The sequence below is a fragment of the Triturus cristatus genome, chromosome 9 (assembly GCF_964204655.1).
Source record: "Triturus cristatus chromosome 9, aTriCri1.1, whole genome shotgun sequence".
Lineage (NCBI taxonomy): Eukaryota > Metazoa > Chordata > Amphibia > Caudata > Salamandridae > Triturus > Triturus cristatus.
The window spans coordinates 78,917,351-78,932,183 of NC_140592.1; the positions used below are offsets into that span (position 1 = coordinate 78,917,351).

The 14,833-nt window shown below is 48.2% G+C and overlaps 1 protein-coding gene across 2 annotated transcripts in view; it reads right to left on the minus strand.

The window, feature by feature from the left end:
- RBSN (rabenosyn, RAB effector) overlaps positions 1 to 14,833 on the minus strand; it is a 189,437-nt gene that overhangs the window by 17,886 nt on the left and 156,718 nt on the right. For both annotated transcript variants that reach the window (XM_085624454.1, XM_085624455.1), the window contains one exon: positions 4,466 to 4,568. In XM_085624454.1, the coding sequence (XP_085480580.1) occupies positions 4,466 to 4,568 (103 nt within the window). The remainder of the gene's footprint in view (positions 1 to 4,465; positions 4,569 to 14,833) is intronic.

Here is a 14,833-nt window from a genome sequence, read left to right on the forward strand (position 1 = left end):
TGGCACTTGCTGGTTTCATTGCAGAGGCCAAAGTTACACACATTTCCCTTCCCAGAGAGTCTATTCTTTTGCTCTCGGAAATGATGGTGCTACTATGAGTGACTTCCTTGCTGCAGCCTCATTTATGGAGTTTGGTGGTGAATCTGCCCTGGGAAAGAAAGGATCTTGGTCAGGAGGCTTATGCTTCTTCAAGAGGTTAGTTGGAGCCAACCTTATAGATGCAGGTGTCAGGAATAACTTTATTGCAGGCTCAAGAAGACCCAGGACCAAAGGGAGAAGGTCTTGCTGCGGTTCTTTGATGTAAGGTCTCACGTATGACAGAAGTAGATGCAGTGGGAGCTGGCATAGGAATGTTCAGCTTTGTTGCACCTCTTACAAGCACCTTATTAAAAGTTGTAAAGTCATCAATTGTAGAAACAACCCTTGGTGGAGGTGTGTTAGAGGGAGCCGGAGAATAATCTTTGATGGAAGACCCTGTGGTCGTGTCCCTGGGGGAGACCATGTTCTGCATCAAGATGGTGACCTTCTGTGACGGCTTGTACTAGATCTTCTTAATCTAGAGTGAGAGGACTGGTATCTTTCTCTGGATCTTCTTTCAGATCTATGTCCATGATTCTAATGTGAACTGTCCTGTGGTTTTGTGAGGACACAAGGAGAAGCTGGGGATATTCCAGGCGATAGCCTAGGCGATGCTCCTGAACCTGAAGAAAAGTTATGTGGTGCGGCTCCCAGTGGTGAAGCTGTACTAGAAAGCGCTATATCCAGCGTGTGACGTAATAAAGAATATGTTTGGGAGTATTCAGAACCTGGAGTGGCAAGTCTCTATGGTCAAATCTTCTATGACCACCTAAAAGATTGATGCATAGATGGTGATAAAGATTTTGCCCTAAATGTCACTTTTGGGGGCTGTGATGGCTTTGATGTCGAAGTTGGAAATCTCGACTTCGATGGAAGTGGCTTCATCGTTGAATAAGATGATTTGGTCGTCAACTGACCTTGATGTCGAAGAGGGTGGCCTCGGCAGTCTTGACTTTGACGGGGGTAGATCTGCCATAGACTGAGGTGGTTTCGATGTTGTGGACTATGGTCTTACCATACATGGAGGTGTTTGACGTCAATAGTGTTATTGACAGCAACCGTCTGGGTTATTTCATCATATAATGTAGTACCTGATGCTGGCAGGCACATAGGTATGTCTAGTCTTCTACGCTATGCTACTTGACTTCGTGAATCTTCCTCTGATGTCTTTTCTCCTTGGATTTGCTTCTATGGGAGTCTTTGGAGAGGAAAGAAGGAGCTCTAGTAGAAGACTTGATCTTCTCCATGGCTTCTGGAAGATTGGGCAGCGTGTTCTTCAAATGTATTCTGGAGAAGGACTGACAATAAGTACAGACATCAGGCACCTAATCTTCCTGGAAGTGAAGTGAAATTTACTGTCCTCAAAACACATGCTGGCAGTCCATTTAGGGATCAAACAAAGAAGTGGACTATGTTTGACATAATAAAAATCAATATCAGTATGTGTTTATAATGAAATGGTCTATGTTCAATTTTTGGGGTCATTTTACTCGTATTAAATTTCGCATTTTGTCATTACTCAATCTATTGCCAACACATTTTTCAAAGCTGAATGAAAACCATGTTTGCATGGTTAATTTGATAAAATGTTGTTTGTATTGTATTCATATTTTTATATACAACTCACCATAAAGAAGTATGTTTTGTACATAGAATATGACTAGGGTCAGGTCCCAGTAAGCTGACGGGGATATGAACAGGGGAAAACTGATGCATTGGTCCCACCAGATGACTTAACTGCCTCACAGGACCAGGATGAGACTCCACTGATCTCTTCTGCTAGGTTTTAATGGCTGTGAGGCAGATCACTATATTTGCTAATACCCATCAGTAGAATTTCAGCCACTTGCTCCTGCACTGAATCCCGGTGGAGGACTTCCAGGATGCTGCCATCTCCTCCAGAATCTCTGGAGAGACACTTAGCTGACCTTAGAAATGAGACGAGCTGAAGGGATAGCATAGAAGAATCATGCTGTTCAATGCAACATCAGGCCTACTGGAGACAGACCCCTTGCCAATCTAGGCAGTGACGTGGTTGTATATGGTGTTCAGGTTAGTGGCAAAGGCGTTTACAGTTTATCAACCCTAAGCGTCAAAGATGGGGCTGAGGGCCTCCTTGAGAATTTGTCACTGATGTGGAAATCGGAGACACATGCTCAATTTTCTTCACAATCTGAGATCCAGAACAATCTCGGCAAATCTACATCCATACCAATATAGAATGTCCCAAATTTGGGGACAGTGATAGACTAAATGGATGCAACAGTTAACCCTTTGAAATGGTGATGATTTATATTCAGAACAAACTTCTTTGCACAAAACTTCAATAAATGGCACTACCGATATTGCCCCTTTAAGGACCAATGGTGTTCTGAGTTAACCCACCTCATTCATGTCTCATTCGTCATTAGAAGAAATGAAAGGAGTACTGCAGGAATGTTTGAGGTGTAATGATTGAAAACAGTCCGAAACTTTCTATGGAAGCGCTTAAAAAATATATTATGTTAGGAAAACCTATAGAGTGCACATACAACCAAGGGTTTCTTGCCACGGCAACAACCAGGATGGAAAGGAGATAGGGCTCAGGCTAATCATAAACTTGCTTAAAAAGCCAGATTTTTAAAAGCTTCCTGAACCTCAGGAAGTTATGTTTAAGCCTGCTCGTGGAAGGGAGAGAGCTCCATAAGATGGGGGCCAGGACAGAGCTCCTGACCCTTGCTCTTTGTCCCGTGAATCCTTCCCACAGTGGTGTCATAACACAACATGGTGAACTGGGTTCAGTTACAACAGAAATGGTTTCCAACCCAGTGCATATATACCGACATTTTCCAATATAGTAATGTTGCAAAGCAGTTGGTGGTTTTGTACACAGACTGTTTTACGACTCTGCCTTTAATTTGCCTCGTGACTGAGGTAACTAACTGTCACAGATGAAATTGAACATTCTCAGGCAATCACAAAACCTCCTACCTCATTGATATTCAGAAGGTAGGAGTTTTTTTATTGGCTCCCTATGAGTACAGGGACAAAGACCTGCATTTGGAGACTGCATCCCTGCATTTACATTCACTGAATTGTATTTGTTTAAAGCAGTCCCACTCCCAGTGGTGGCTGATGCATTTAAACAGTGGTCGGGTGGAGGGGAGCTCGGTAGAGCGCAGGGGGGTGGAATAATAATAATAAAAAAAATTGCCTGATGCTGCTTCTGCCACCTTGGAGCTTCTCTGCTTCCTGGTCCCAGCATCTCCTGTGTCACCATAAGAGACTCCCTGTACAATCCCTGCACTGCTCTCATGCTGCATGAGAACTGCGCGGGGATTGGCCTGATCGGGCTGGTTTAACGCTCACTCAAGCACAGGGAGTCTGGGATGTTTCTCTAACCAGGCTGTGTAATACAGCTGGGTTGGAGAAACCTAACTGCGTATGTCTGTTTGGCTGGCCAAACAGACATGCACAGTTAGCAGTGCACCTACCACTCCGGCCCCCCCTCCCATGGCCCGGCCCGCCCATTCCCCCACACGCTGGCTCAACCAGCAGCTCAAAAATAAAACTGTATTGTTTTATTTTTCAGCTGCTAGCTGCGCCAGTGGGGTGACGCTCCTTCGCCATTGCGGAGGAGCCGCCGCTGACCAGTCCCTTATAGGGAGGAGTCCGGTTCTCAAAAATACAAGTTGGTAATTAGCAAAGGGTTCTGGGGGTAGAATACAGGACCACCATCTGCTTCCCCTAATGCCAGCAGCCACCATTCACAATATGGACCTCTATGCCAGCTTCCACTGTGCAAATGCCTCAAAAAGTCCTTTTAGAAGCCCATAACGAATACTTTCAAATATGGAAAGAAATTCCTAACTTGCAATGCACCTATTTAACATTTTGACCTGCAGTTTTGCTGTGACAAGCCTGTGGTTTTGCTTTTTGCAGGCTTTGCGAAAACAAAATGGTTTGTAAATCAGATCTATGGCCTACTAACAAAGCGTTCTGCCACATTACATATTGGAGCCCAGGAGCCCACATGAAACGGAAATTAATACTAGGATCACTTCTCCGAGTGTTCATTCAGATAAATAATATGACAGCCATGGAAGTGCCTCTAGAAACAGGAAGAAACAAGGTCCAGAAATAGTTATGGGGAAGTTCAAATAACTTGTCAAAGGCTATTCACACAAGATAGTTTTATAATCATAGTCCATATTTTTGGTTTCCAATATGTACATATCTTTATGTGATGCAGAAAATCACAATTAGGTTGGCAACATTCATAGAATTCTTGTCTTCTCTAAAGTGGACCATTTTAACAACAATATAAAAAAAAAAAGCAAAACACAAGCATGAAACTTCCGGTCCAGTGTGACAGTTTAAAGGGGAATGCCCCTTCTTTCAGTATTACCTGTACAAAGAGAGTTGCAGAGTACCGAATCATCTTCTGCAGTTGTTGAGCTTTGGGGGAGGGTTTGGGGTCCTCATTCATTCCAAGAATTAGAATTTTCTTGCTGAAATTAAAAAGGAAAAAAAACACAACTAGGAGCACTGAAGTATGTGAAGAGGACAGGAGAGATGTGAACAGCAGTTTAATGTCATGTACCTTGGGGGCGAGAGGGGAAGGAAATGGAACATGATGAACAGTTTGGATTTGCTTTTGATGATCAAGAGAAAGGAACAGGAATCTACATCTTATCCATTGGAAAAAAGGAAGAATATTGTGGTACACTTGTGCAGGCCAATCCACTCAAATTGTAGCAATCCTACAGAAGCAGTAGTATATATTAAAATGTGACGTTAACAGAAGACCTTCCAAAAAGAGGCTATCATCAAAAGTGTTCCAGGGAATTACCATAATACACAAACTGGAAGGAATATGCTACTTACCAGTATGCATCTGTTCTTGGCATGTAGAGCTGCAGAGCCACACACGCCCACCCACCTCCCCGGGACCTGTATCTGTTCCAGCATAGTCTTACATAGACATTACATCTCTCTCTCTTTTTACAAACTCCATCATTTCCCATCATGGCGAAAAACAATCTGAGGATGGAGTGGATGCCCCTGCGCACTGTAGTACAAGGGAGGAGTCACCTATCTCGTGACCAAAGACTTCCTCCGAAGACAACAACAACCTGCAAGCATCCGAGCCCAACACCAGAAGCCCAACACCAGATGGCGATCTACTATCCTAAGTGTGTGATCTGCAGCTCATATGCCTTGAACAGAAGGTTAGGCACGATCGAGGAATTTAAATTCTTCAAAGGAACAGAATGAGGGTAAAACCCGACCAGGTGGAACTGCAATAATCCTCAAAGAGTTTGTATAATATGACACTAGAGCATCAAAACCAGAGAAGGGAAGAAGTGACAATTCCTGATAGTACAGAATAGTGGATGAAAGAAGCGCCACTTCACCATGAAGGGTAAGGCAACTATTAGAATAATTTAAAACGATTTAATTGTGGATAGGCCATGGTAAAGCTAGGGACAAATCCAACTAACACTCATGAAACACCTGTGTGAAATGTGTGTGCCATGCTACACACTGGTCACTCTCAAGTGATAATTGGATTAGTTTAATGGGGAATCATGAACAGACGATTCACAGCACAGCCCCCTACAGTGTTAATATGACTTGATTTTGCTACAACAAATACAACATATACAACAAAGGGGTGCAGAAAAGTAACAGCGTTGTGATTAGAAAACAAACTGTAAACAAACCGATCAGCTACAGCATTAAACATGCAAACTTCAGAGCACTTTGCTGCCAGAAAAGCATACGTTATCAATTGTGTGAGGTATATGTTACACCGGTGATATTAAAGTATCATGGGAATCATGGCGGGATCAAAGTCTATGAGGACTGTCCCACTCCAGCAGAACTAAGAACGTAGTTACTTTTTGTAACACAGAGGCTATTTGAATAGATAGTATGCTCCTCGTGAAACCCAATTTTGCAGACAGTTTTGGTGCGATTTAAAAAGATGACAGAGACCACTCAGAGTCTGTACTCTGTGGTTACAGAGACCGGCTTTAGGTGCATTTCTCGGAAACAACATTTGGGCATCGTGCAAAGACTGCATTTTTTAGGACCTCGAGCTTCTATACCGGAAGAGTTGTGCAAGGTTAATAGACTTCCAATTTGAACCTGCACTTGGTCTGTATCAGAAGGAGGGTGGAGTGGTCAAGGTTTCATTGTAAGGCCAACTCTGGCTACATGGATTTATACTCAATGAAAATAGGTGATAAAGATGCAATTTAGGTTACAGTAGCTATGCTGTGCTAGAACTGGTGTAAACGTAAACGCCTCCTTTCAAAGATGACTGGAAATGTATGGCCTTCACCAATTTGTGTAGTAGGATAACAAAAGGTGGGATTAAGACTGAGTATTATGCAAAAGATTTTTAATATTGCCCTGTTTCCAGGAATCTAGGCTATGTAAATGTTCCCTAAACAAAGCAGAAATGTTTCTACAGCCCTTTAAAACAGACACCCCTCCCCTAAACCTCTCCCACATCCTTTAAAAGTCTGTGAAAGGGACATTATGATCATTACTCAACAATGAAAAACACTGATTTCCCAGTCTGAACAATGCAACTCAAATGTCGCATCGCCCCTTAGGTAGCGCGCACCACCTTATTCTTCTACGTTTCCCGGTGTTAAATTAGTAGCTGAAAACTAGTAGCTATAATTAAATATCCCTCGGCTTGGTTCTCAAATGAGAGTTTGTTGACCAAGCACACAACTAAAAATCGAGTTAGACCTAACAATTTGTGCTGTTGGTCTTCTTATGTTCTATTTCTTGGAGGGTTCAATTGAGGATATTGTATCTTCTGCAATAGTTGAAAGTCTCGGACTGTGTGACCTTTGATTTCGGGGCGAATGCAAGTTAGTACAGGTTCGAGAACACGGTCTGACCAGGCAGCACTCCGTCCTGCTCTATGATCACACCGTTCTTCACAGGTCATTTTTGTACCATATGGTAAAATATGCAAGTGTGTAATGTCCGTACAGCCTCAGCTGGAATATTTCTGTACGAGAGATACAGAACGCTAAATTGGTCTTGGTTGGCCATGGCGCTCATGAATTCCTCTATTTCCTGTTTTTATTCATCATTCATCCACATTATTTTATAATGACCATGAAGATTTGTGTGGCTTCTGGTGGGGGGATGTTTGAAACCGAGCGCAGGCCTCATCAAGAGTGAGTCTTTATGTACTATATTTCTTTGTAAGCTTCCTTTAATAATGCTAAGTTTATATTTCCTCTGCCATGTGTTTACAATTATTTTTCACTGCAGCCCACCATGTATCTGTCCACCGTTCATCTGTGGAATAAGGCCCAAAATGTTCATTACCAACTTCTATTGTTTTTATTGCTATAGGCCAACAACCACATAACAATATCTTGTTTATGTCACAATGTCAGACAATAAACACCACCTGATTATTAGAGTTGCTTCTGGTACCCAAGGCTACTCACATATATATTGTACAAAGAGGGTCAAATTACCCAATAACCTAAAAATCTCACCAATATTCAGCTTCTGAGGAACAATTTACTACCAGATAAAATCTGTCATACAAGCAGCCATTTAAAGAAGAGACCCCCTTTGTTGGAAAACCACACTCCCACTCTGAAAGGGTGGTGGTGGACTCCCCGAACACACTGTGGTAGCTTGGCTCGAGTGGTCAGGAAACAGGCGCAGTGCTAAGCATACAATATACCCATACAAGAACCATGCGTGCATCCGTTCCAAAAACGACTCTACACCGTAAAAATTATGAAAATATTCTTTCTTTATCTTTTTCTCTTAGTTGCTGATTGGAAAAATAAATAGGTCAATCACAATATACAAGTTTCAATTAGTGCAGGTCAAATAAATATTGGCTGTTTGATGAAATAAATAGGGGTGATCATAAATAACAGGGCATAATACAAGTGCAATATATACAGACAATTAAATACTTTGAGGCAATAAATACTGTACCAATAACTATTGTACACCAACAGGTCCTGTGGACCTATAAATATAGTGCAGCAATAAATAGGTAAAAATTCAATAAATACAGTACCCCCAATAAATAATTAAAAGTATACAGCAACACTCATGTAATCAGATGACACTTCAAATCTTAAGGGCTGATTTGGCCCAGGCACAGCTTGTAGGGTTGTGGAAGGCTTGAGGGGGGGGCTACTCCCTGGCTGGGACAAGGCTGAGGCCTAAGCTGAGGTAGATCAAAGGGGGGAATACCAGTGCCCTGGCTTTCTCTCTCCACACAACCTCTCTAGGTTAGTCCCAGTTCACCCCAGGCACAGTCAGGTTGGTTTCAGCACCTCCCTAGCCCCTTAGAGCAGTCTCTCAGGTCTCCACAGGGCCTTAGGCGCCCTCTACTCCACTTACTGCCCTTTTTCTGATGTTCCGACGCCGCTGGAGTCGTGTCGACGCCGTGAGGCGGTTCCGGTTTGGTCTCGGCGGCCTCGGCACAATGTCAGTTCTTTGACGACGCCGGTAGGCGGTGCCGGTCCGATGTCGGTGGCCTCGGTTCGATCTCGACCTCCGATTCGACGGCGTCGGGCAGTCTCTTCACGATGTCGACTTCGGGCGGCTCCGGTCCGATGGCGCTCTCGGCTCTGATGACGTCGGCCGGCCTGGCCTCGATGTCGACTTCCGGCGACTCCGGGGTGCGATCCTCACCCCCGACCTCCGGTGCTCCTCCACACAGGTTCCGGGCGACTCCGGAGTGCGATCCTCACTCCCGACCTCCGGTGCTCCTCTACCTCGGTCTCCGACGACTCCGGAGGGCGGACTTCACTCCTCCGATGACGCCGCTCGCTCGACCTCGGTTCACTTCCTCCTCGACCTCTGGTATTCCTCACGACCTCCGTCGGCGCCCTCTCACGACCTCAGGCGGCTCCGGGTACGACGTCTGCTACTTCAGTCAGCGCCGCTTCTCCACCTCGGGCTCCAGGTCTTCAGGCTACTCGACGCCGGACTCCAGGGAAACCAGTTCTCAGGTCAGGATCTTGCTGCTTTCTGCTTCTAAGGCCTGTTCCTGCTGTTCAGGTCCTTAGGATGAGTTTTTCTGTCTTCTTCCCACACAGGGCTATAGGCTGGGATCCATCAGTAGGGACAAGTATCAAGGGTGGGTTTATGGACCCCACTCCAGGCACAAGTTTCCACCCCTGCTGCTTCACTCCTTCCTCCTTCACTGTTGTGCTCCTCTCTCTTCACCAGTCAGGTGCCAACTGCCAGCTCCAACTGCCAACTGCCTCTCTTATCCTCCCAACATTCTAAACGGTCTCCAACTGTCACAGAGTTCTGGAATCTCCTGGAATGTTCTGGAAGGTGCTGGTAGGTTCCAGTGGATGCTGGTGATGTCACAGGTGGCCTCCATTTTGTGCTCCAGGCCCTCAGACAGAAGTTTCAGGGGTAGCTAAAATGGCTCCCTGAATCTGCAGCAACACTAAAAAGTCTGGTGGTTCCCAAAAAGGAAAAATTCAAACAGGGTTTGAGGCAAAAGTGGGACAAAATAAATAATGATGAGGAGGGACCACCCAAAGGGCTGACAGGTCTAACACGCGTCCCCCCCAGCTGAAAGTGGGGAGAGCTACCCAACCCCTTGGGAGTTCTCATCACTAAGGCGGAAATACCTTGAGAGACCGTCTGCATTGGCGTGGTCCACTCCAGGCCGATGTTCCACCTGAAAGTCCATCCCCTGTAGGGAAATAGACCACCTCAACAACTTGGGATTCTCCCCCTTCATCTGCATCAGCCAACGAAGGGGTCTGTGGTCGGTCTGAACAAGGAAGTGCGAGCCAAACAGGTATGGCCGCAGCTTCTTCAGAGCCCATACCACTGCAAAGGCTTCACGCTCTATTGCACTCCACTTCTGTTCCCTGGGAAGTAGTCTCCGGGATAGGAAGACCACGGGTTGATCCAGACCCTCTTCGTTGAGTTGCGATAACACTGCCCCAATGCCATGTTCTGATGCATCTGTCTGGACAATGAACTTCTTGGAAAAGTCTGGGGCCCTTAAGACCGGGGCCTCGCACATGGCTTTCTTCAATTTCTCAAAGGCTTGCTGACAAGCCTCCGTCCAGACTACCCGTCGAGGTTGTTTCTTGGACGTGAGCTCCGTGAGGGGGGCTACGATGGTACCGTACCCCTTCACGAAGCGGCGATAATATCCCGTGAGGCCCAAAAATGCTCGGACCTCAGTCTGTGTCTTGGGGGGCTCCCAGGCCATGATGGCCTCGATCTTCGCCTGGAGGGGTTGCACCGCTCCCCTACCCACCAAGTGTCCAAGGTACACTACCGACCCCTGCCCGATCTGGCACTTGCTGGCCTTGATCGTCAATCCAGCTTGTCTCAGGGCCTGGAGAACAGCTTGCAGGTGACGCAAGTGATCCTCCCAGCTGTTACTGAAGACGGCTATGTCATCCAGATAAGCAGCAGAGAAACTCTCCATTCCGGTGAGGATCTGGTTTACCAGGCGCTGAAACGTGGCAGGTGCGTTCTTGAGCCCAAAGGGCATCACACAGAACTGGTAGTGGCCATTGGGCGTGGAGAAGGCTGACCTTTCCCTTGCTCCATCAGTCAACGAGATCTGCCAGTACCCTGAAGTAAGGTCAAAGGTACTTAGATATTGGGCAGCTCCCAGCCGGTCAATCAATTCATCCGCCCTAGGGATCGGATGAGCATCAGTTTTTGTCACTGAATTCAGTCCCCGGTAGTCCACACAGAACCTCAGTTCTGGTTGGGCACCCGGTGGTGCAGCTTTTGGTACTAACACCACCGGACTGGACCAGGGGCTGCTAGAAGGTTCAATCACTCCTAGCTCCAGCATCTTAGTGACCTCACTATGAATGCTGGCCTTCACCTTGTCTGACATCCGGTAGATCTTGGACTTCACAGGTGGGCTGTCTCCTGTGTCCACGTCATGGACGCACAGGTGAGTCCTACCCGGGACAAGGGAGAACAACGAAGAGTACTGCCCCAGGACCTGGCGACAGTCCTCCTGCTGTTCAGGAGTTAGAGATGGGGAGAGAATCACTCCCTCCACCGACCCATCCTTTTCCTGAGACGCAAACAGATCAGGGAGAGGCTCGCTTTCCACGTCCTCTCCTCCGTCAGTCACCATCATCAAGATGACTTCGGGCCTCTCGTGGTGGGGTTTGAGGCGGTTGGCATGCAGCACCCGCAGGGGCTGACGAGGGGTCTTCAGGTCCACCAAGTAGGTGGCCTTACCCTTCTTCTCCAACACCTCAAAGGGTCCTGACCAGCGATCCTGAAGGGCACTAAGCTCTCCTGGTTCGATCACCCACACCTTCTGGCCAGGCTCCAACTCCACCGGGTGAGCGTTGTGGTCATACCACGCCTTCATCACTGCTTGGCTGGCTTCCAAGTTGTCAGAAGCTTGCTTCCACAACTTAGCCATTTGGCTCCGGAAGGCCAGCATGTAGCTCACCACATCCTGGGGGAGCTTTCTGGGAGTTCTTTCCCATCCGTCTCTCACCAGGTTAAGAGGTCCACGTACAGGGTGCCCATACAGAAGCTCGAAGGGGCTGAAGCCCACTCCCTTCTGTGGCACTTCCCTGTATGAAAAGAGTAAACAGGGTAGGAGGACGTCCCATTTCCTCCGCAGGCCTTCAGGCAGACTTCTGATCATGCCTTTTAAGGTTTTGTTAAACCTTTCCACCAGACCATTGGTCTGGGGGTGGTAAGGAGTTGTGAACCGGTAGGTCACTCCACACTCCTTCCACATTGCCCGCATATATGCTGACATGAAGTTGGTCCCCCTGTCGGACACAACTTCCTTGGGAAAACCCACTCGGGTAAAGATTCCCATCAGGGCCCTAGCCACAACAGGTGCTGTTATGGTCCTCAGAGGTATTGCCTCTGGGTACCGTGTGGCATGATCCACTAGAACCAGGATAAACCTGTGACCAGCTGTAGTTGGTGGATCTAATGGACCCACAATGTCGATGCCCACCCTTTCAAAGGGGGTGCTAACGACAGGAAGTGGTTCCAGGGGAGCTTTCAGCTTCACCCCTGTTTTCCCACTGGCTTGGCAAGACACACATGTCCGGCAGTAGGTATCGGACGACACTTTCATCTGAGGCCAATAAAAGTGTGGGACAAGACGGGCGAAGGTCTTGTCTTGCCCCAGGTGTCCTGCCAATGGTATCTCGTGAGCCAACTCTAAAAGGAAGGCTCGATAACGTTGAGGAACTACCAAGGCTCGTGACGATCCATGTAGGGGTGCCTTGGGTTCACTGTAGAGGAGGCCATCCTCCCAGTAAACACTGTAGTTCCCTTCAACGTTCCCTGCTGCCTGGGCTTCGGCCTGCCGCCTCAGCCCCTCAAGGGTAGGGCACTCCCTCTGGCCCTGGCAGAATTCCTCCCTGGACGGGCCTCCCTCCACGTGCCACTCGGCCGGGATGGGTAGGTCCTCCAGGTTGGTAACGTCCCCCACCGCAGACTCCTGGTCCACCACCTCCGGTGGCCTATCCGTCCTACGGGGTGGAGACGCCGAGGCAGGCTCCTCCTGTCCTCGGTTCTTCCCTTGACTGGCAGCTGGCTGGGCCTTTGTTCCAGGCTCCAGCCGGAATGAACTCCCTCTTCGGGTAGTCGCGGACCTTGTGCTAACACAGGCCCAGTCAGGTGTACCCAGCATCTCGGTATGAGTCCGGTATTCCACCTCCTTCCAAGCGTTGTGCTCCATGTCATTGCCCAGCAGACAATCGACTGGCACGGCAGGGCTTACGGCAACTCGAAGTGAACCTGCAACCCCCCCCCATTCAAAGGGAACCTCGGCCACTGGATAGTGACCTGTTCTGCCGTCAGCCATCGCGGCTGGGTGGAGTACATCGGGAATTACCTGCTCTGGAGACACCAGTTGGCTACGCACCATAGTCATACTGGCTCCTGTGTCTCTCAGAGCCTCCCCTCTTTGGCCGTTGATGGTGATCCACTGCCCATACTTTGCGGTATTTGCGGGCACCTGGATCTTAGGAACCATCTCCCGTTCTCCCAGGGACACTAAAGTAACACCCGCCCACTCCCTTCCCTTAGTTAAGGGCATCTCCTCCCCGAGCACTACACTAGCTACTCCGGGGGGCTTTCCTCCAGTGGGAGGGGGTGATCGTTTCTGACACTTCGGATCTCCTTTATAGTGTCCAACGCCACCGCACTCGTAGCAATGGACAACCCTTGGCTGCTGACTCTGGCCAGGATTAGGGTTTCTGGGTGGGTTAGCCTTAGAGGTGAATCCTGTTCCCTTCCCTTGGAAGTTATTTTGGGGGCCTTTGGAGAACTCCTTTTTCTTTTCCCCTCCTTCTTTCTTCTGGGGGGCGCCCTGTCCGGCCTTTTGAGTATCCCCTCCAGTCCCCCTTGTGGACACCCGGGTACTAGCCCAAATGTCCGCCTCCTCAGCAAGCTTCCGGGGGCTGGTCAGCTTGCTATCCACCAGGTGTTGCCGCAGTTCAGGGAAACATTTCTCGAGTAGGTGTTCCTTCAGTACTAGGTCAAACAGCTCCTCGTAGTTCCTTACTTCACTGCCCTGAATCCAACCTTCCAGTGCCTTCTTTGCATAGTCCAGGAAGTCCACCCAATTCTGTGTGCCCAGCTTGTGACTACCCCTGAACTTCTGTCTGTACTTTTCAGGTGTTAGTCCAAACTTTCTGATGAGCGCCAGTTTCATGGTGGGGTAGTGGGTCTGCTCATCCTCTTCGAGGGCCAATAAAGCATCCCTACCAGCTGGAGGCATGTACTTATACAATCCCCCTCCCCAGTACTTCACTGGAACCCCATGGGCCCTCAACGAGACCTCATAGGCTGCTAGCCACTTGGCGATGTCGTCACCCGCCCCATAGCTAGCTACTATGTCCTTTGGCAGGTAAGGTTTGGATTCCCTGGTGACCTCTTGGTTTTGGCTGCCACCATTAGGAACAGGTTGTGTCCCTATTCTTAGGATCTGAAGCTCTATCTCTTTCAGTCTTATCTCATGAGCCATCCTCTCTTTCTCCGTCTCATGAGCCAACCTCTGTTCCTCCTTCTCCTTCTCCAGCTTTGCTAAATCCCATGTGAGCTGTCTTTTCTCTCTCCGATCTGCTAACTCCACGCTGGATAAGCCCCCACTAGAGACAGTGCTGCCCTTCCTAGAAAGTGTCCTGGGCCCTGCTGACAGGTTCCCCACCTCAGGTTGGTACATCTCAGCCCCCTCGGGGTTAGGCTCTCCATCCCTGTCTTCCTCCTCAGCCTTGCTTTCTCGGCGTGCCTCCCCCCAAGCCCTTAAGCTGGTTTGGAGTGCACCCTTCTTTGCTCCTGGGGGACAGTACACCCCCTCCCGCTGGCAAAACTCCCTGAGTTGGGCCACAGTGTACGTTTCTAAATCTTCCAGTACAAACTCCATCTTGCCCACTCAGGTTAGAGGACAGGTTTTGTGCAGTAACAATGCAGGGGGGTACCTTTAGTAATACCTCCTCCCACCACCAGAGTAAATTTGGAAAAAACAAAAACCCACAATTAGGAAGGCCGCTGTGAGAAAACTCCCGGTGTAGGCCTATGGACTACCCACAGTTATTGTTGAGTATATGTAGGCACAGCTCTATCCCACCACTGAACACCAATTTATGTTGGAAAACCACACTCCCACTCTGAAAGGGTGGTGGTGGACTCCCCGAACACACTGTGGTAGCTTGGCTCGAGTGGTCAGGAAACAGGCGCAGTGCTAAGCATACAATATACCCATACAAGAACCATGCGT